Source organism: Anser brachyrhynchus, assembly GCF_964034855.1.
Source record: "Anser brachyrhynchus genome assembly, chromosome: 16".
Classification (NCBI taxonomy): domain Eukaryota; kingdom Metazoa; phylum Chordata; class Aves; order Anseriformes; family Anatidae; genus Anser; species Anser brachyrhynchus.
This window is the reverse complement of record NC_137734.1, coordinates 251,897-272,178: the sequence shown is the minus strand read 5'-3', so window position 1 is coordinate 272,178 and position 20,282 is coordinate 251,897. Positions and strand designations below refer to the sequence as shown.

Sequence of the window (20,282 nt, the reverse complement as noted above, 5' to 3'; positions counted from 1 at the left end):
GGAAGCTGTCTACTTCTACCCGTTTGAGATGATCCTTTATTCACAGAGTATCCCAGAGATACTGCTAATTCTTGTGTTTTCTACCTCTCAGAAAGATGTCTTCAGGAAAACATTTTTCTCTATCTTAGAAATATGTCTGAAAATGATTTCTATGGTTAAGTAACAGAAATCACAGATGTGTAAGAACTAATCAGTAAGCAGTCTCTAGCTTTTACCATAAAGACAGGTTGGTTTACCTGAAGAGCCTGAGAGAAGGAAATAAGGTTTCCTATCTCTCATTTCTCTAACTATCCTATGAAGTAGTAGAGGAAACTTTTTTAGAAAGAAAACGAATCCATCTTTTATTGTATTGGCTGCTGAAGGTGTTTTTACACAGGCTATTCAACCAGGTATTAATGAACATCCCAAAGCTATTCCAGAACTTGATGAAAATCTATACAATTTTACTGAAGATGCCTTCTCATAGTACAAGGAAATCCAGACCCTGGAGAGAGTGTATCTGAAGTATCTGGATTGCCCAAGTTATCCATTGAGGAAAACACTTTTTACTTCCTCTTGTACCTGGAAAAGAAGATTCCCTGAAGTCATATTCCACCAGCTTAACTATCAATGATAAATAAGGAACAGCAATGACAATGCTCTCCCACAACAAAACCTAGAAACATGCTATTAAAAGCAGTATCCTTTATTTCTCCCAGCAACAGCCCCTTTGGTAGCAGATTAAGCTGCTGTAGAAGAACCAAACCTCTTAGCAAGGCCCCTTAAATAACTGCAGTAAAAGGAAAGCAGGAAAAAAAATTAAGAAGGGAGCTATACCTGGATTTGGATTTGAAGTTTCCTCCTTTCCTACGACAGGCCATACCCAAGCGTTTCCGATCCTCAAATGATGGGCTAGTACAGAGAGTGGGGGGGAAAAGAGAAAGCAGCAAGAGTCACTGATTTGGATCAATGGCACAGGTACTTCTTCAAAGACACCCTTCTCAGCTCTGCAAATGATGCAACTATAATTTTCCCCAGTATCAAGCGAAGTATCCCTGAGAAAGTCCAGAGATACAAAAGAACTGTTAAAGTCTAGACTAACACATTGCTGCTAAGACTTATTACCCTGCACGATACTGCTTCAGAGCCTTCCTGCTTGTGTTGGTAAGCTCTTCATCAAATACAGACAGTTTTTTCTTCTGCTTGGGGCCTAGTACAAAGAGATAATAATAGTAAGAACACTGGCAGTAAAGAGAAGACTAGAGCATCATCATTTTTACTGAAGACCAATAACACTGACCACAATAATAAGCATGACAATCAGGAGAAGTGATGTCTCCTCTCTGCAAATGTGTTCCCTGGCCAACACCAGTGGCCATTCCTCCTAACTTGGTGTTTCCCACTATGCAGATTACTTTACTTTACTCTTATGTAACAAAATAAATGATATAAGGTAGGTCAGCTGTAAAAAAATGTAATTTTCTCTACCTGCTGGTACTGCTGCTGGTTCCTCTTCTGGCAAGGCTCGGGCTCGCTTTGCTCGCCGATTCCTTTTTGCCAGCCGCTCAGCATACATTTGAGATTTCAAGATTTCAAATTGTGACCTCTCCTCTGGCTGGAAGGTAATAAAATGCAAGTTTACAGTAACGGGAGGTTTTGCTGAGGAAAAAAACAGGGCAATTCACTCTGGGATCCCACTTATCCGTAAATATACTCACTGTCATTTGGACTTTTCTCTGGGTGTCCTGCATAAATTTCTTCCTTTTTTTTTTGCCTCGTAATGCCAGGTCAAATTCCTGCAGGGCTTTAGCCACTAGAGAGAGAAAAACACGGAATAAAGAACCTTTTGAAGTACAGAGCACAGTCCAGTTGCACCTACGGAATTTAACATGACTAGCAGTGCCATGACTCACACTTTTCTTTCTTCCTCTCCTCACGGGTCTGAAACCAGCTCCGCTCCAAACTCCCATTTGTAGTTTCTTCTTTTCCTACCTCTAACTGCTTCTTTGCCCTATTGATCTGAGACAATTCAGGCAAGAAGTAAGCTCATGGTTATCAAGGAATATGTACGTCTTCCAAGGAAGATGTACATCTTCCAAGGAACATGCATTTCCCAGCTACAGTACACTAGGATAATCTCCTAATACGCTATATCTACTCCAGATTAACATCCTGAAGAAATCTTACCTGAGCCTCTGACTGCTGCATCTCACGTTCCTCACGCTCCAAGCACAGAACTGCGTACACATCTTTCTCTAGATTCTCGATCCTTTCTCGAAATTTTAGTATGACGTCTGAAAAAGATCCATTGTGAATAACATCAGAAGCAGCCCATGCAAGGTCTGCTTTATTATTCGGCACCTCTTTTAGTAGCCCTTCTCTGTACAGTGACCTTCCCTGCCTGCTGCTCTCCTTTTTACCTCAGTGAAGTGCATACCTTGGGGGAGAATTCTGGCTTTCACTGGTGTTTTGGCAGACTTCACAATATCCTTCAGCATCTTGCGCTCTTCCTCACCCACAAGTGAAACTGAACGACCAGCCCTGCCTGCTCTTGCTGTTCGACCCACTCGATGAACATAGTGTTTGGTGGTATTGGGCATGGTGAAATTGATTACCTAGAAAATAAAGTGTTAGTAGGGTAACTACATTAAAGGACTCATTAAAAAGATCAACAGCGTAAATACTCACTGTTTTTACACCTTCAATGTCAAGTCCTCGCGCAGCCACATCTGTAGCTACCAAAATATCAATCTGCTCATCTTTAAAACGCCTGAGCAAAGATAGCAAGTATATTAGCAATGAATACAGAAATTCACTTCTGCCCTAAAACTTCCAACTTCTATTTTTTATCCCGTGATGGCTGACTAAACCTGGTAATACCTGAGTGCCTCCAGCCGCTGTGCCTGAGAGAGATTTCCATGAAGCTCCCCAACCCGTAAACCCATCAACCCAAGTAGGATGTGCATACGGTGAGCTTGCTTCTTTGTCTGGGTGAAAAGCATCACATGATCCGTGAAGGTCCGTGTCAGTAGAGCTGAAAGAAAGTCCTCTCAGCAGCCTGCTTTGCAGTCGCTTACTAATTCCATCTTTTCCTTCCTCATCACTCACCTGATACAATGGCCTCACGGTCCCCCTCTCGGTTGGGTCTGATCCGGATAAATTCCTGCCTCAGGAAAGGGGCAACATCTGTATTGCTGTTCACAAAAATTCGTGTCGGATTTTTCAGGGAAACTGAAGCCAAATCTTTCACCTACCAAAACAGGTTAATAAAAAGAAGTCCACATACTTTCTGGTAAAAGATTTAATAAACAACTATCTATTAAACTGTCTGCCTGTATGTGCTTCCCAGCAGCCTGTTTTACCTCCTCTGTCATTGTGGCAGAGAAAAGCATTGTTTGGCGGTGGTTGGAGCATAACCTGATTATTTCCTTCATCTGTTCCTCAAAGTACTCATCCAGCATCCTACACAGGAGAAACACAGCAAGATGAGGCAGCTGTATCTAGTCCTAGCTAAGAACCGTTACATAAGGCAGAGCAACAAAGACTGCCCTACGCTGGGAAACGGAGAGGAGACAGCTGCCACCCCATTTTTCACTGCTGTTCTGCCTAGTTTACCTGTCTGCCTCATCCAAAATGAGCACCTCTACACTGGTCAGATGGAAGGAGGGGCAGTTGTGGAGATGATCAATTAGTCGTCCAGGAGTTGCAATAAGAATGTCTGGCCCAGAGCGCAGAGCTGCTTCCTGAGTCTTCACATCTAGGCCACCTGAAAGAGAGCAAACACAGTCTGCTGACTTCCTGAGCAGGTTGCAACAAAGTACATATTTCCAAACTGCCAGAGGAATGGGAAACAATGCAGATTAATACCACATTCGGAATTAGAAATGACCCTACCTTTCCCTTTTAATTAAAAAAGAAAAAAAAAAAGCATACTACATAGCATGGGAAAGTAAGATTTTAAACTATAAGCACACCTACTAAAAGCATGTCTGCAATAATTCTAAGTATCCAGGTTTAGAACACAGGATTTCCAGTTCTGTATAGTGTTTACAGTGACCTGTGCAATTCACATAAGCAACTTAATACACACCTACAGCAAGGCAAGTTGTGACACTGCTGAATTGTGCCAGCTGTTTTGTAACAGAGTGCACCTGAATACCCAGTTCTCGTGTTGGCACTAGAACCAACACCCGTGTAACTGGAGCTTGACGAGGTTTGTATATCAGGCGCTCAAGTACCGGCAAGATGAAGGCAGCTGTTTTACCTATAAAAGAAAATTAAGATGAATTATCAAGAATTACCAATTATTGTCAATACTCTGAACTCTCCATGTTTTGTATGCCCTGCTCTAGTCCCTACCTGTCCCAGTGGCAGCACAGGCACAAATATCCTTCCCCAGAAGACCCACAGGGATACAAGCCTTCTGAATTGGAGTTGGTTGCTTGAAACCAAGAGCTGTGATTGCCTTCAAAGGAGATAAAGCAGTTAAACACTGTCTCTACTCAGCTCTGTCGAGGCCACACCTGGAGTGCTGTGTCAATTCTAGGACCTCCAGTACAAGAGAGATATGAACATACTGGAAAGAGTTCAACAAAGGGCCACAAAAATGATGACACGACTGGAGCATCTCATGTGAGTAAAGGCTGAGAGAGCTGGGGCTGTTCAGCCTGGTGAAGAGAGTACTCAAGGAGATCTTATCAATGTATCACCTGTAGTGAGCACATAAAGAAGACTGAGCCAGACTCTTTTCAGTGGTGCCCACGGACAGGACAAAAAGGCAACAGGAGCAAACTGAAAGACAGGAGGTTCTGCCTGAACACCAGGAAACATTTTTTAATGTGGTAGTGACTGACTGCTGCAACAAGTTGCCCAGAAGAGTCTGTGGAGTCTCCGTACTTGGTGATATTTAAAAGTTATCTGGACATGGTCCTGGGCAACCTGCTCTAGGTGTCCTTGCTTAAGATGAGAGGGTTGGACAAGACAACCTCCACAGGTCCCTTTTGAAGTCAGACATTTTATGATTTTGCTACAAGTCTCACTCAAGACAACATTTACATACATTGCAAATCAAAGAACGTTTTCTGTTATTTGGAAAAAAAGAACTCCTAAAGGGCTATCACACCCCCATCCCCAATTTCTTTTTCGGAGAGGCTGCAAAGAGAGAAGGAATTTGATGGTTTTGAGTGGTAGAGGGGAGGCTGTCCAACATTCTTCACAATAACATAGGAAGTAATCAAACTAGATAAATACCTTTAGCAAAGGTCGTGAAAGATTCATGTCCTGGAATGACAAGTTATCATCATATTGAGAGGCATCTTCAAAAAAGCTCTCTGCTTCCTAGAAACAGCAACAACAAAACCGGAATGCTATAGACAGCAACACAGCAGGTGACCAAAGGGCTCTGGGATGTTCTATGACCTACAGTTTGTTAACCAAACTCAAAAGCCTCCAGAAATAATACTGGAGAATGACCTAGTGTCATTCTCTCCAATGCTTACTGCTTTTCGTCCCGTTTTTGATCTCCTTCTTTCCTTCACTTTAATTGTGTCTGCAGAGAAAAAGAAACATGACATTAATAAGCACAGCTAAATACGTAGCAAGATATAGCATGTACCCTCATCTTGTGCTTTTTGCTCTTAATGAGGTATTGACGGAAAAGCCTCAGAAACAAATATAGGCAAGGAGATCTCCTTCTTCAATGATCACTGCAAATAAAATACCACTGCTACCATTCAAAATAAATTTGACCAAAGTCAGAGGAACAGCACAGAGGCCTGCAGACAAGACAACACAAAGTAAGAAATTTGTCCACAGTCACCAAGACTTCACTAAAGACTTTAAAAACTAACGACTCTTCTCCAGTCAACAGTCTGTCACATTCTCACTTCTGACCATCTTTCTATGTACTACTAGTACCTGCTTTTGTGAGGATAGTTTCATCATCCAATGAATACTGGGACTCCACATCTTCTTCTTCCCTACTGAAATCCTCACTCTCTGTTTTTTTGGATTGATCATCCCCAGTCTCTGCATCACCGTCTTTCACTTTTGCTTGTTTAGTTTCTCTTTCCTGTGCCGAAATACAAAGCAGTTTAGAAGAACTTCAATTCTTTGTGAGCTTTCTTTGGTGTGTTTGGTTTGTTATGAGCCCACTCACAGATCCAGGGTTTTGCATAACCTTAAGCGTTAATAATTCTACGTTCTCATCACTACAGCGATGTATGATGCGTGGCTGAAAACCCAGCTGAGGTATTAAGCTCCAGCTTGAGCACTGTAACTCTGGTTGCTTCCAGAGCCTACGCCTCTGAAAAGGACACAGCAGACGACCAAACCAAGTCTCTACATTAATAAGAATCACTAGGAGAAAGGCCCTGACCTGGAACTTCCTTTTTTGTCTCACTTTCTCAATCTTCTCGTCCAGCGTCGTAACTGATCTCTAGACAGGAAAACAAAAGAAAGGAGCTGTAAGAGGAGCCCGGAAGAACACAACAACGTGACTGCGGGCACTGCAGCCCCGGGACCGGCCGCTGGGCCTCACCTTGCCACGAAGTTGGCGCAGAGCTGACGCCCAGGTACCTTCCCCACCGGCCTCCGCCTCGCCAAAGACGAAAGCAGCACTGAAGTCTCCTCCCGCGGAGGCCCGCCGCCAGCGGCCAAGAGCCACGCGCGGCCCCTACAACAACAGCCGTGAGCGACGACCGCGGGACGGCCAGGCCGAAGCGAAGCGGCCCTGCCCCTGCCCTCAGCCCCTTGCGATCCAGCCCGGCCCAATCCAACTCGCCGCGGCCCCGCCCTGCCCCTGCGCCGGCCCAGCCCGGCCAGCACCCACCTCTTCGTCCTCGGAGTCCTCAGACTCGGGGTCCTCGGGCCCCTCATCCCCCTCCGCGATGGTGCCCACCAGGCCCAGGCTCTGCAGCATGGCCACCTCCCCCCGGGTCGCGCGGCGCCGCGTGGCCCGGCAGCAGCGCGTGCGCGGAGCCGGCCCAACCTTGGGCGGGGCGGAGGCAGCCGTGGCCCCGCCCCTCGCCGCCCCGCCCCGCCCCGCGGAAGGGAAAGCGAAAGCGGCGGCGGCCGGGGAGAGCGAGCGGCGAGAGAGGCCCGACGGCACCGGGGCGCTCTTTCCGTGGCGGTTGCCGGTGCTGCGGGACGTAGGTGCTGCCTGCTGGGGGCAGGGGCTCGGTATCGGGGAAGGGTGGGGAGTATTCCCGGCGGGGGCTGGTACTGGAGGAGGTGCCGCTGCCCGCTGGGGACGGAGAGGGGGGAGCCGGTACGGGGCGGCGGTGGGAGGGCGCTGCCCGGAGTGGCTGGGGCACGGGGGGACGAGGGAGACACGGGGGGGTGGCGCGGGGACAGGATGGGGGGGGCGCGCGGGGACAGGATGGGGGGGGCGCGCGGGGGCAGGATGGGGGGGGCGCGGGGGCACGGGGGGGCGCGGGGGCACGGGGGGGAGGCGCGGGGGCACGGGGGGGAGGCGCGGGGGCACGGGGGGGAGGCGCGGGGGCACGGGGGGGAGGCGCGGGGGCACGGGGGGGAGGCGCGGGGGCACGGGGGGGAGGCGCGGGGGCACGGGGGGGGGGCGCGGGGGCACGGGGGGGGGGCGCGGGGGCACGGGGGGGGGCGCGGGGGCACGGGGGGGGGCGCGGGGGCACGGGGGGGGGGCGCGGGGGCACGGGGGGGGGCGCGGGGGCACGGGGGGGGGGCGCGGGGGCACGGGGGGGGGGGCGCGGGGGCACGGGGGGGGGGCGCGGGGGCACGGGGGGGGGGCGCGGGGGCACGGGGGGGGGCGCGGGGGCACGGGGTGGAGGGTCACGGGGGAGGGCGCGGGAGGGCGGGGGGGACGGGGGGCACGGGGGGCGAGGGCGCTGTAAGGGTCTGCCTCGGTGCTGGTGCCCCGCGCCGCCCCTGGGCGTGTTCGGTCCGGGGGCGCGGGGCGGGCCCTGCGGGGAACTGGAAAGCGAAACCCGGCGGCGGTGGCGCGGGCGGGGCCGGGGCTACCCTGGCGTGACGGGCGCCGAGCCGAGCCGAGCCGCACCGAGCGCTGAGCAGCGTCCTCGCCCCGCAGAGCCGCGACGCCCCGCAGAGGAGCCAGCGGCCGGAGCGATGGAGGGGGCCGGGCGGGGGCCTGGCCTCCGGCTGCCCCGCGCGGGACGGAGAGGTGAGGGTCGCCCGGCTGCCGCAGAGCTAAGGCTGCGGGTGGGCTGGGGGTGGTGCGGGGGGAAATGCTCCTTCCCTGCCTGCGCGCGGTGCAGCTTCCTCTCGGCTGTAAGCTCCTGCGTTTACTTGTTTACCTCCAGCCTCTCGCTGGAGCCCACAAAGCAACGATGTACTGCAGTGGTCTCTCTGCTAACTGATACTGCTAGCAGTCAGTGCCCTTTGAGTGTTCTGCTGGGCGTGTGAGAAAGGCTACACAGCCTATGCTTCCTGCTACTGCGAGAGGCTGGGTCTTGCGCAGAAGGTTGCGTTTTAACCGTGCGATTTGAAGTCAGCTGCTGCAGCCTGGGTAGTTATTTCAAAGACAGCTAACTCTTGAGGAAAGCCTGTCTCGTGCAGGATACGTCATCATTGGCCTCCTTTAATTCTGCTTTGTGGAAAAGGTTTATTTTCTCAGTGACTTCCCAGCTTCACAACTGACATGGGCTCTAGATATGGTACTCTTTAGCAGTCAGGAAAAGGATTATAGAGGAAATACTGAGGGTCTGGATATAAGTGAAGTGCTAGTTGTCTAATGTGGTGCAAGATGCCCAAAATATGCTCACAAGCAGGCCAAAATACTTATACTTTTGTGTTGGGAGGCAGGTTAATATGGTCAATTATAATTAACAAATGTCTCTTTTTTTTTTTTTCTTTTAAGGGCATGCAGATCATTGGGATACTGGATTTATACAACGAGGGAGAAACAGAATAAATAGTGTGTCAGGCCAGACTCATAAAACAGTAGCTCAGGCAGGGGAAAATCCCCAAACCAGTAATTATACTCCTCTACTTGGGCAAAGAGAAGAAAGATCTGAATGTTTCTTCAGTCGAGGAAGAAGAAACCAAGGTGGACAAGCCAACAGTGGAGCCACAGGACATTGGAATGAACAGGAGAATGAGGGGAGAGGAAAGAGGTATCAAGGTGGACAAACACACGAGAGGGCCAGAGGACCCTGGAATGAGCAAGAAAATGAGGGTAGAAGAAGGAGGCATCAAGGTGGACAAGCATATGAAAGAGACAGAGGACTCTGGAATGAACAAGATAATGAAGGTAGGGGAAGGAGATATCAAGGTGGACAGGCATATGAGAGGGCCAGGGGACCCTGGAACATGCAAGAAAACGAGGGTAGGGGAAAGTGCTATCAAGGTGGACAAGCTCTATCTGGACAAGCCCAGGAAGATGCTAGAGGGCTGAGGAATGGACAGGAAAATGAAGGGAAAGGAAGGAGGATACAACCTGGGAGGAATACTCACTTCTACCAGAAACCTACCCCAGGTGGTGCTCAGCTCAGTGAGCAGCCTCAGCAAGTCAAAAAGATTGGCTACAAATTCCTAGAAGGTCTCCTACAGAAAGACCCTTCTGAAGTTGTCATCACACTTGCCTCGAGTTCAGGTTTGAAGGAACTTCTTTCCCAAACCGCTATGAAACCCAGTTTCCTTCAGCTCATTTGTCAGGTGCTTCGAAAAGCATGCAGCTCCCGAATGGATAGACAAAGTGTTCAGCAGCTTCTTGGAGTGGTGAAGGAGTCCAACTTTCTCAAGATCTGTCTGCCACAGTATGTGTCTGACATGGTAACAGAAGCAGTCCCTGCTGTCCGACATCAGTATCCTGAACATATTGGCAACATCATTTTGCTGCTTCAGGACCTGATCAGTATTTTCCCAGCTAGCTCTGTGCAGAAAATCTCCATTCTCTTAACAGTCTTGCCAGCATCCATAAATGCCTTGCGAGCTTCTGGTGTGGACATCATGGAAGAAACAGAGAAGAATCTAAATAAAGTCCAGATGCTTGTGCAGCACCTGCAAGAGAAGAGACGTGAAGGCACGCTGAGGGCTGATAACTACACTCTTATGCAGCTTCAGGCTGATGGTCAAGAAGAAACCTATCGTACAATGACCATTTATCCAACATATAATGAGGTACACCATGATGAGAAACCCTTTCTACGTCCCAATATTGTTTCTGGAAGATATGAGAGCACCAGCATTTATCTTGACACCCATTTCCGGCTTCTGAGGGAAGATTTTGTAAGGCCTTTAAGGGAAGGTATCTCAGAGCTTTTGCAGAGCTTTGAGGACAAAGGTTTGAGGAAGAAAAAATTTGATGATATCAGGATCTACTTTGACACACGGATTATTGCCCCACTCTGCTCCCCAACTGGTGTTGTTTACAAGGTTCAGTTTGACACAAAGCCGTTAAAGTTTGTGCGATGGCAGAACTCCAGACGGTTGCTATATGGATCCCTGGTCTGCATGTCTAAAGATCACTTTGAAACATGCCTGTTTGCCACTGTTTCTAATCGGGATAGTACAGATCTTGCCAAGGGGATTGTACAGCTATGTTTTAATGCACAGAGCCAAGCACTGCTGGCAGAGGTTCGGCCCTCAGACTCCTTCCTCATGGTAGAGACAACTGCCTACTTTGAGGCATATCGGCATGTGTTAGAAGGGTTACAGGAAATCCAGGAAGAAGATATCCCATTCCAGAAGTACATTGTGGAATGTGATGCACAGGTGAAGGAGCCAACATACCTTACAGTGGATACTACATACAACTTTGCACCCTTGACAGAGGATCCCCTGGCAGATGAAGAGAGAGCTCCTGATGGTTTGAGAAGGCAAAGTTTCCATGTTCTAGATCCCAACCGGTGGCCTTCAATGGAAACCTTGGGACTAGATGAGTCCCAGATGGAGGCATTGAGACTTGCACTCACCAAGGAGCTGGCTATTATCCAAGGACCACCTGGGACTGGTGAGAAACATTTGCTTTAAGTCTCTGTCATTTAAGGAGTTCTCCTTGACTTCCTCATTTAGGGAGACTATCCCCAGAAAAAGCCAGCTGCCCTGTGTCCAGAGCTTTAGTTCCATGTCTATTTGATGCTTGAGAAGCCCAGTTATTGTGAGCTGTGGGGAAGAAGGTTAAAATATTCTGAAATACCCATATGAAAATGTTTTCAGCTATTTGATGCCGTGGTACCTCTTGCTGTGCAACAGCTCTATTAACCTTTGTAGCAGGTTTGAACACTAGGAATGTTCAACCCTGATTCTCTGCATGAAGAAAGAATTGCAAGACTAATGGTAATTAATTTAAATGGTACCTGAACTCAGTACGCACCACTGCTTGTCTTCTACTAGTACATGAGTGTTTTATGTAAAACCAATTGTCGTGTGTTAAGCTAGCTTCAGTGGCTTGGGAGAAGCAGTGGCGGGAAGAACCCTGCATACAGGGATGGATTACCCTTTTCTGATTCAGAGCTTGTTTTACAGGGAAGACTTATGTGGGTTTGAAGATTGTCCAGGCTCTCTTGACTAATAAGCATGTGTGGCAAACGACTGTCCAGAATTCTCCCATCCTTGTAGTCTGTTACACTAACCATGCGCTGGATCAGTTCTTAGAAGGTAAGAGTATCTGGCAAGTATGATGGAATGGAGGGTAGAAATTATACTATAACTCTTACTCTGTCATACCTTTTGTCATGAAGACCTGCCCTTTTGGCTCTTTCTGGTGATTCTAGCCCCATTCTTACATAGTAAGAAAACTTCAGACAGACCAGTCCAATGTGTTGCGTGCAAAGACTGTTCTCCCTACCCTTTATCAGGCTGCAGAAAACAGTTAGCCTCTTTAGCACTAATATTTCTTTCTCATTCACAGGAATATACACATTCCAAAAACATGGGATGGTACGTGTTGGGGGGAGAAGTAGCAGTGAGGTCTTGAAGCAATTCACCTTGAGGGAGCTGAGGAAGAAGTGTGAGTTCCGACACAACTTGCCAATGCATCTCCGCAGAGCCTACGTGAATGTACGTATAGAGTCCCCTGGAAAAGACTGGGTTACCTGTCCATTGGAGAAGCTAACTAAACTTCTTCCAGACCTGTTCTTTCACATTGTTTTACACTGAAGTCAACCTTTTAATTCTTCTTTGTTCACAGTATCATCAGTTTCTTGTTCTGCTGTTTCTGAACTTTGTTCTTCTGCATATGATGTCTTCTCTCTGTTATGAGTAGATAACCAGTCAGATGAAGCAGGCTGAGGAAGAGCTCCATAAAGGAGCAAAGCACTTAGAGTGCACAACATATGGAGTGCTGCATGAGCGCCACTTGGAAGCGTGCATTGCCCCCCAGCACTGGGACAGTCTGATGAAGGGTCTGGTAAGAGAGGTTCCTTTCTTATGAGTCGAGCAGTCCCCAAATATACTTACTGCCCTTTCTGCAAATGTGTCTGAGCTTCCCTCAGATTTAATTCCTTTAGCCTCACTCAATGACTGGGAAAGAAAGGGAGTGAATGGCAAGCTGTGTCAAAGTGACAGGAAAGCGGAGTTAAATTTTGCTCCTTTAAACTGCAGAGATTTCAAGTGATCTTTGTCAGTGTAAAAATACAAGTGCACAAATGAAAGCCTTAAACTGAAGGAGAGGAGGGATGCTATTTCTAGAGATCTGAGGTTGCCTAGACTTCTTGGCTCTGGAGGTCACTTGGTGGACTTGTCCTAATTGTCTTATGCTTCAGGGCGCTGCTTTGTCATCATCCTGAGACTGATGAGGCTAACTGATTTGACTCTTTATATTAGGATCATGAGGAATTCTACTACAGTGCTGCACAACACTCAGTGATTCTGGAGTGGCTGGGCCTTGGTGTAACTGTCTTTACCCAGAGTGCTGCAGAGGATATAGAGGCTGAGAATCCAGGTAAAAAAAATAAATAAAAATATTCATCTTCTGTAGGCATTTGCCTAAGCAGTGTATGCATGCCAGAAAATAGACGCTGCTACTTAACAGAGGCTGAAAGATGCATAACACTGTAAGGCAATGGAAAGATTAACCTTAGTTTCTACACAGTGATCTGCTGCACTGTGACTCTGCTAGAGTGGCTGTGACTTGCTGCATGTAATTGGTGACTCTCACAGGTGGTCAGCAGGAGAGAGAGGAGGAGCAGGAAGGTGAGGCAGAAGAGCTGTTGGAGATTCCGGAGGAGGCTGACCTGATTCAAGCTGATAGAGTGATTGAGGATGAAGAGGCAGCAAAGCCTCAGAAGAGGAAGGAGGAAGAGCACAGGGCTGTTCGTGAACTAGCCAGTGTGTTGTTGGCTATGAAGCTGGAGAATGAGGAAGAAGGAACAGCCCAGCCACAACAGAAGACTGTGCAGTGGGAGGTAACTGTATACACTAGTATACTGTGTCTCTGCTTGACTGTGTAAGTAATAACATGGGCATGCTAATACAGAATAATCTTTGTGTTTTAACTGCTTATTTTGGGATGGGGGCCTATTTCCCTCCCTCCCCCCCTTCTCTCCAGATAACTGCTTCCCAGAGGAAGAAAATGAAACAGAAGATGAGAGTTGAGCTCCGTAAACTGAGTGCAATGACAGAGTTAGAGGCCAAATCTATTCAGGATCTGTGGCAACTAGACCTCAGCTCTCGTTGGAGGCTTTACAGGTGACAAATATATTTTACAGGGTCTATCAAGCAAATGTGTGATAAGACTGTCAGAGTTCACAAACTCCTAGCAAGCTGGGGTATATCTGTCCATACCTGTTCAGTTCATTATCTGAACATGTCTTCCTGGAAGATACTTGCTTTTACCCTGCCTATATTGGCAGGACAATGCTGTCATCTCCACTGTGTGTGTTGGGGACTGAGTAAAGATGCTAGTCATCTCTTGCCGAAAAAGCACGAAAGTTCTGAACTGAACCCACCCAAAACTTCTAGGTCGCTGTCCTGCTTCTCTTTCTGTGTGTGGTAACAGCTCTTTCTTCTTAGGCTTTGGCTGCAGACCTATCAGGGGTTTATTCGAAGGAGGATTCTTCAGCATGAACAGCAGTACCAGGCAGCAGCAGAAAGGCTAGCAGAACTAAGGCTGCAAGAAGATCTGTGCATTCTCAAGGAGGCCAAAATTGTGGGGATGACAACTACAGGTGTGCAGCAGTTGGGATGCAAACCAGCATTGCACTGCCTCCAGTAATGACTAAAGGACCTTATTGTCAAAGGATTAGTATTCTGTGCTGCTTGACAGCCTGGGTCAGGCTCCACGTTAGTCTGCAGCCACCTTCATTTCTGACTCCCTCTGCAAACATGTCTATCACGCAAAGTTGTCAGTTGGCTGCACAAGCGTTTTCCGTGCACTTTTGAGCAACGTTATTTTAATAGTAATGCTCCATTTCTTGTGCCTCAGTTAAACACAGTTCATGTCTCTGATATCTCCACATCACCTTTTGGTGAGCAGAGGCAGCATAAGTCTTGTAGTATCACCCTTTGGGGAGACAGTTTTGGTTTTTTATGAGTGGTGATCGATGTGTTCTGGATGTATTTTATGTCTGAAGAGAGTCAGGAAAGGGCCAAGGCAGGTGTAGCATTCTAATCCCCACCTGTCTTCCCTAACTTCTCTGCATATAGAAGCCATCCTTGGAACAGTGCTGTTTTAAAGTCCACATTCCACAAGACTCAGCATTTTGGAATCTTGGGAATTTTCTGGAACACAGCTTATACCTTCCTAAAAACTCTTATCATACCACCTGCGTGTAACTATACTTGTTAAGGCTTGTCTTCTCTCCTTTCTCAGGTGCTGCCAAATACCGTCAGATCTTGCAAAAAGTAGAGCCAAGAATTGTAATTGTAGAAGAGGCAGCAGAGGTGCTTGAGGCTCACACCATTACTACTCTTAGTAAAGCTTGCCAGCATCTCATCCTCATTGGAGATCACCAGCAGGTAATGTCCATGGCAGATGCCTCTAACTGTTGTGCAAATAAACTAGAACACTTTCATCAAACATGTTTGGCAAACACCAGAACTTCCTGCTTCTCAGTTTCCACAGATACCACGGGTCTTGTCTCCTTTGATTATGGAGCAGAGTTACTGGGGGACTTATCTTTTTAGTTTAACTGACACAACGTGACATGTGCTCCAATCCACTTCAGTTATGACAGTACACAACTTTGTTATTAGCACTTCTGCAAGAATCCAGTCTCTGGCCTTTCTACTAGAGACCAGTGATAGGAAAAAGAGATAAGTGAAATCTTACTAATAGGTAAGAGTGCTGTTAAAAAATGGACCCAATCCCTTCTCTTTCAGCTGCAGCCTAGTGCCAATGTATATGACCTGGCGAAGAACTTCAATCTGGAGGTGTCTCTATTTGAACGGCTGGTGAAAGTTAATTTCCCCTTTGTCCGTCTGAAATACCAAGTAAGGAACAGCTATAAAACACTCCCTTATTGCATTTGTACTTAGCTTGCTTTAAGTTTATAGTACATTTAAGGCTGCTCTGTGAGCAGAAATATAAAAGCTAAAGTAATGTGTTACTTTGTTCCTGAAAGGAATGGTAAGAACAGTCAAACTGTCACAAATGGTATACTATTGTTCGACTAAGTGTCTGATTCATCAGTGATATGACCTAGAGCACTGTGGTTCCCACAATTTTTAGTGCAGAGAACGTGACTTATTGTGGCATCCAAAACTGTTCCAGAACTGTGGAGACACAGAATCTTCTTGAGTTGCCTCCTGTTAAATTGTTGCAGCCATATTTCTTGGTGCCTGGAGAAATTCTACCCCTAGCAGTCCTGTATTAAAATTGCCTGGAACAACTGGTTAGGGGTTAGGGTGAGGTGCTGGCTTTTGTTACTAGAATACTGTTGTTCTTAGATCTGCACTGAAACCAGTATTCTTATTACAACAACGTTGCAAAATGATTTTATTGAAGGTACTCTGATGCCATTTAGCTGTGACTGGTGGTGGTGGTGGCAGCAGGGGTGAGATAGGAGGCACTCTATTCTTGGCTTACTGAAAAAAGTCACCCTTGTCTTGTATTTAGCTATGGTCTGTACAGTGGAAAAACAGATTATTGGCAGGGAAATCGGGTGCTCCTTCCTCATGACTGATGCAGCTGCTTTGTGTTTCAGCACCGCATGCGTCCTGAAATTGCCCAGCTTCTCAGTCCTCATATATACCAGGAGCTGGAAAACCATCCCTCTGTCTTGAAGTATGAGAACATAAAAGTGAGTTTTCAGTAGTGCAAGCACTTTCTCTTGCCCCTGTTACTGGCTAAAATAAGTTTCTGTAAAATGTAGTGTTAAAAGATTCCAACTTCTAAATCAAGTTCATCTACTGAAATAGATGAAGGAAATGCGGGATATAGAAATATGCAAGTAATTTGTAGCTCTTCTGGTATTACTGATGGCAGACACTGGAAATAGATCCAATATTGATGATTGTAAAAGAACAGTGAAATATGGAAGAAGGACCAAAAGAATTACAGGAGATTGAAAGCTAGGAGTAAATCTTAAATGAGACACTTGAGGCATAATTCGTGAAACTCCAGTGTAAGACAGGTGACTTCACTACTGGAATCTTCCTTCCCCGAGTTCTTTGTTTGGGCATTTTACCAATACACAGCATCTGCAAGCAAGATCTATGCAGTATAAAAGTATAAAGCAATCTTTTATTGATTAACGTGCATAATAAGCATCTAGAAATTAATGAACTAAAAGCACTAGTATGCTTGCCACACCATAAGACACTTGAAGAGTCTTTGCTGTTGTCAGGTAGGCATCAATCAGAAGGGTCAGCCTTTGCTTCTTCCTTAATGTTATTGTTCTTATCTTTCACTAATTCCCTTTCTTCTGATTTTTTGTTTTTTCCCCATCCTAATTACGACTTCATATCTTCCCATGTTAGTGCTTTTCTTGCATCTTTGAACTATTATTAATTGTATCACTGTCTATAACGTTACCTTTCTTATCTTGCATAGTCCTGTTCTGCAGACTTGCTCACAATACTGTCATAACTAATTTCCTCAGAAGTCTGAGCCAAAGTTACACTGCTATGCTGTATCAGAGTTAGGCTTTAAATTCCTGAAACAAGTGACTGGATACCTTTTGGAGAAAGAATTTGATGTGGTTATAGAGAGGATTACAGTAGCTTAGCCTACCTGCATCTTTCATAACGAGAAGACAGTACTAGTTATTTAAAAGCATTCTAACTTGTTGAGAAAAGCATACGAAAACCGATAGAATACTGAAGACAGACAAGACAATAGTGAGGGTGATTTAATGACTAAAAATAAGCTATCCAGGAAACTGGCACCTCCTCTTGGTATCTTGAAATCCATATCAAGTATTTTGTAGAAGATGGTCTAGTTAAAAATAACCTGCTTACAAGACCACAATTTTACCCAATTTCTCCTAGGGATAAGCTACTCTGGAGAATCTTAAACAAGTTCAGGATACCAAAAGCCATTGAAACTCAATCTTTTAATCTAGTACAATAACCAACATAGGTGACCGCTGAATTAAATTGTACAGCAATGGATGTTATGTGCAACTATGGACACCTTGGAAAACCAGAGATACGTGTTTGGTCCACAAAAAACATTCTTTCCTCATAAAAGCAGTTTCTGGGTTTTGGTACACAGCCCAAGAAATCCTTAGAGAATTATTAAGTTTGGAAAAGACCTTCAAGATCATCTGGTCCAACTATCACCCTACTACCAATGCCACACACTAAATCATGTCCCTGAGTGCCAGGTCCAACCTTCCCTTGACCTTCTGCTTCTAAAATTCCTTTCTGTTTCCTCTTGTTTCAGGGAGTCCTATCTAACCTCTTCTTTGTGGAGCATGACTTTCCTGAGCAAGAGATTCAAGAAGGGAAAAGCCATCAGAACCCACATGAGGCCCAGTTTGTGGTGGAACTGTGCAAATACTTCTTGTGTCAGGATTATCTACCTTCTCAGATCACCATTCTCACTACTTATACTGGGCAGCTTTTCTGTTTGCGCAAGCTCATGCCAGCCAAGACTTTTGCAGGTGTGAAGGTTTATGTAGTGGATAAATACCAGGGGGAGGAGAATGATATTATCCTGCTGTCACTTGTGCGGAGCAACAAAGAGGAGAGAACTGGATTCTTGCAGATACCTAATCGGATATGTGTAGCATTATCCAGAGCTAAAAAAGGGCTGTATTGCATTGGGAATATGAGAATGCTAGGTAAAGTTCCTCTCTGGAGCAAGATCATTCACACCTTGCGGGAGAAAGGCAACATTGGCCGCTCACTGATGCTTTGCTGTCAAAACCACCCTGAGACCAAGACGCTGGTATCTACAGCAGCAGACTTCAGCAAAGTCCCAGAAGGAGGCTGTAGTCATCCCTGTGAATTTAGGCTGAGTTGTGGCCATGTTTGCACAAGGGCATGTCACCCCTATGACGCTCAGCACAAAAAGTATCAGTGTCTGAAGCCTTGTCAAAAGGTGCTTTGTACAAAGGGACATCGCTGCCTGCAGTCATGTTATGAGCCATGTGGACCATGCATGGTGATAGTAGAGAAAACTATTTCTAAGTGTGGTCACCTGCAGATGGTGCCATGCTCTTGCCCAGATAGTGAGTTTGTCTGCCAAGAGCCTTGCCAGAAAAAGCTGAACTGTGGGCATACATGCAACAGATTCTGTGGCCAGGAATGCACTGCGCGGTGTCCTGAACTGGTTGAAGTCACACTGCAATGTGGCCACAGCCAGCAAGTTAAATGTTGGATCACTGAAGAGATGAAACATGGGAAACCTGTTGAATGTAGAACTAAGTGTTCTGTCACACTGGAGTGTGGTCATGTATGCTCAGGTTCCTGTCATACCTGCTTTGAAGGAAGATTTCATAAGCCATGTAGCAGCCCATGCAAGCGCTTCTTGGTCTGCTCGCACAAGTGTCGGCAGCCTTGTACTGTAGAATGCCCTCCCTGTCAGCTTGACTGTCAGAACCACTGTGTTCACAGCAGGTGTAAAAAGAAATGTGGAGAGCGCTGTTTTCCATGTGTGGAACCATGTGAGTGGCGGTGCCAGCACTATCAGTGTACCAATCTTTGCAGTGAACCATGTAATAGGCCTCGCTGCAATGTACCATGTACTAAGCTGCTGCGTTGTGGGCATCCTTGTATTGGATTGTGTGGAGAGCCCTGCCCAAAGAAGTGCCTTGTTTGTGACCATGAGGAGGTCACTCAGATCTTTTTTGGCTTTGAGGAAGACCCAGATGCTCGATTTGTACAGCTTGAAGACTGTGGCCATGTCTTTGAGTCCCAGGGCCTTGACCATTATATGGATGAAGATGATGACGTCATCAAGCTGAAGGTATGTCCTGTCTGTCAGACACCAGTCAGAAAGAATTTGAGATATGGTACCATTGTGAAAAGGCGGCTGGACGAGATAGAGAAGGTGAAAGAGAAAATCCAAGGCCCAGCACAGGAAATCGAGTCTAGCAGACGAAGACTGCAGGCTGCACTCATAGGGAATGCTGTTCTGCAGAGGAATCTACCCCATAAGTACCTCATGTTGGAAGATAAACTAAAAGCTTCTGATCTCTCAATAAAGAGTATTGGACTAATTGAGAACCAGCTTAACTTCTACAAGCGTGTAGCTGACCTAACTGATTCTATGAGCAAAATTGATGTGAATGAGCGGAAAGGGCTGAAAAAGCGGCTGGATGAAGTCCAAGAGTGGCTGGATCTGCCACGCATCAGCTTTACGGGGCAGGAGCTCTCTGACCTGCAAGCTGAGATCCAGAGACTGACCTTTCTACAGAGCCTCTTGTCAAGGTGCAAAAGCGCAAGTGGCATGATCACCGCGGCCCTTGCAGCAGAGATTGCCAGTGTACGTGAGATCTTGGAAGGGACAAAAAAGTTCACAAAGGCTGATGAAGCTGCAGTGAAGGCTGAACTGGAGAGGCTCTGCACTGCCTTGCCTGTATCGGGGCTGGGGATCTCTGAAGCTGAGCGGGTGCAGATTGTCCGTGCCATAGGCTGTCCCCGTGGCCACTGGTTCAAGTGCAGAAATGGGCATATCTATGTGATTGGGGAGTGTGGGGGGGCGATGGAGAGGAGTAAGTGTCCCGAATGCCACGCAGTCATCGGGGGCACAAACCACACTCTGGACAGCACCAACAGCCTCGCCCCCGAGATGGACGGAGCGACCCACGCAGCCTGGTCCGAGGCAGCCAACAACCTGCTCAACTTCGAGGAGCTGCGGCGGCTGCTGTAGCTGGGCGTCCGTCCCCGCTTCTCGCCCGCCCCAGCTCCGGGACGCGCCGCCGGCTCTCGGGGCTGCTCGCTGCCCTGCCCGCAGTTAATAAAGTGCACGCACGCGCCCC

General features: G+C 47.1%; 2 protein-coding genes across 3 annotated transcripts; one reads left to right on the top strand and one right to left on the bottom strand.

Moving 5' to 3' along the window:
• Window positions 1-313: 313 nt before the first annotated feature.
• Window positions 314-6,942, bottom strand: DDX27 (DEAD-box helicase 27). Its single transcript, XM_080558529.1, has 21 exons — window positions 6,809-6,942; window positions 6,518-6,652; window positions 6,356-6,415; window positions 5,896-6,049; window positions 5,478-5,527; window positions 5,230-5,316; window positions 4,339-4,444; window positions 4,070-4,243; window positions 3,595-3,745; window positions 3,342-3,441; window positions 3,088-3,229; window positions 2,860-3,013; window positions 2,668-2,749; window positions 2,417-2,594; window positions 2,167-2,273; window positions 1,893-1,998; window positions 1,698-1,792; window positions 1,468-1,594; window positions 1,105-1,189; window positions 817-891; window positions 314-561 (listed from the first exon to the last, which is right to left on the bottom strand). The coding sequence occupies exons 1-21, from the start codon at window positions 6,896-6,898 to the stop codon at window positions 546-548; spliced, it is 2,274 nt and encodes a 757-aa protein (XP_080414655.1). The 5' UTR covers window positions 6,899-6,942; the 3' UTR covers window positions 314-545.
• On the top strand, window positions 6,867-20,280 carry ZNFX1 (zinc finger NFX1-type containing 1; the record flags this gene model as incomplete). Of its 2 annotated transcripts, none has more annotated exons than XM_080558493.1 (14): window positions 6,867-7,131; window positions 8,042-8,134; window positions 8,831-10,924; window positions 11,440-11,571; window positions 11,825-11,973; window positions 12,179-12,322; window positions 12,739-12,856; window positions 13,075-13,319; window positions 13,463-13,602; window positions 13,927-14,081; window positions 14,726-14,871; window positions 15,235-15,345; window positions 16,059-16,154; window positions 17,741-20,280. In XM_080558493.1, 14 exons carry the CDS (start codon window positions 6,867-6,869, stop codon window positions 20,171-20,173), a joined length of 6,321 nt encoding a protein of 2,106 aa, XP_080414619.1. In that variant the 3' UTR covers window positions 20,174-20,280. The 2 variants fall into 2 exon arrangements, with proteins under 2 accessions (XP_080414619.1, XP_080414620.1); XM_080558494.1 differs by having other exon boundaries at window positions 6,987-7,127.
• Between the last annotated feature and the right edge of the window lie 2 nt (window positions 20,281-20,282).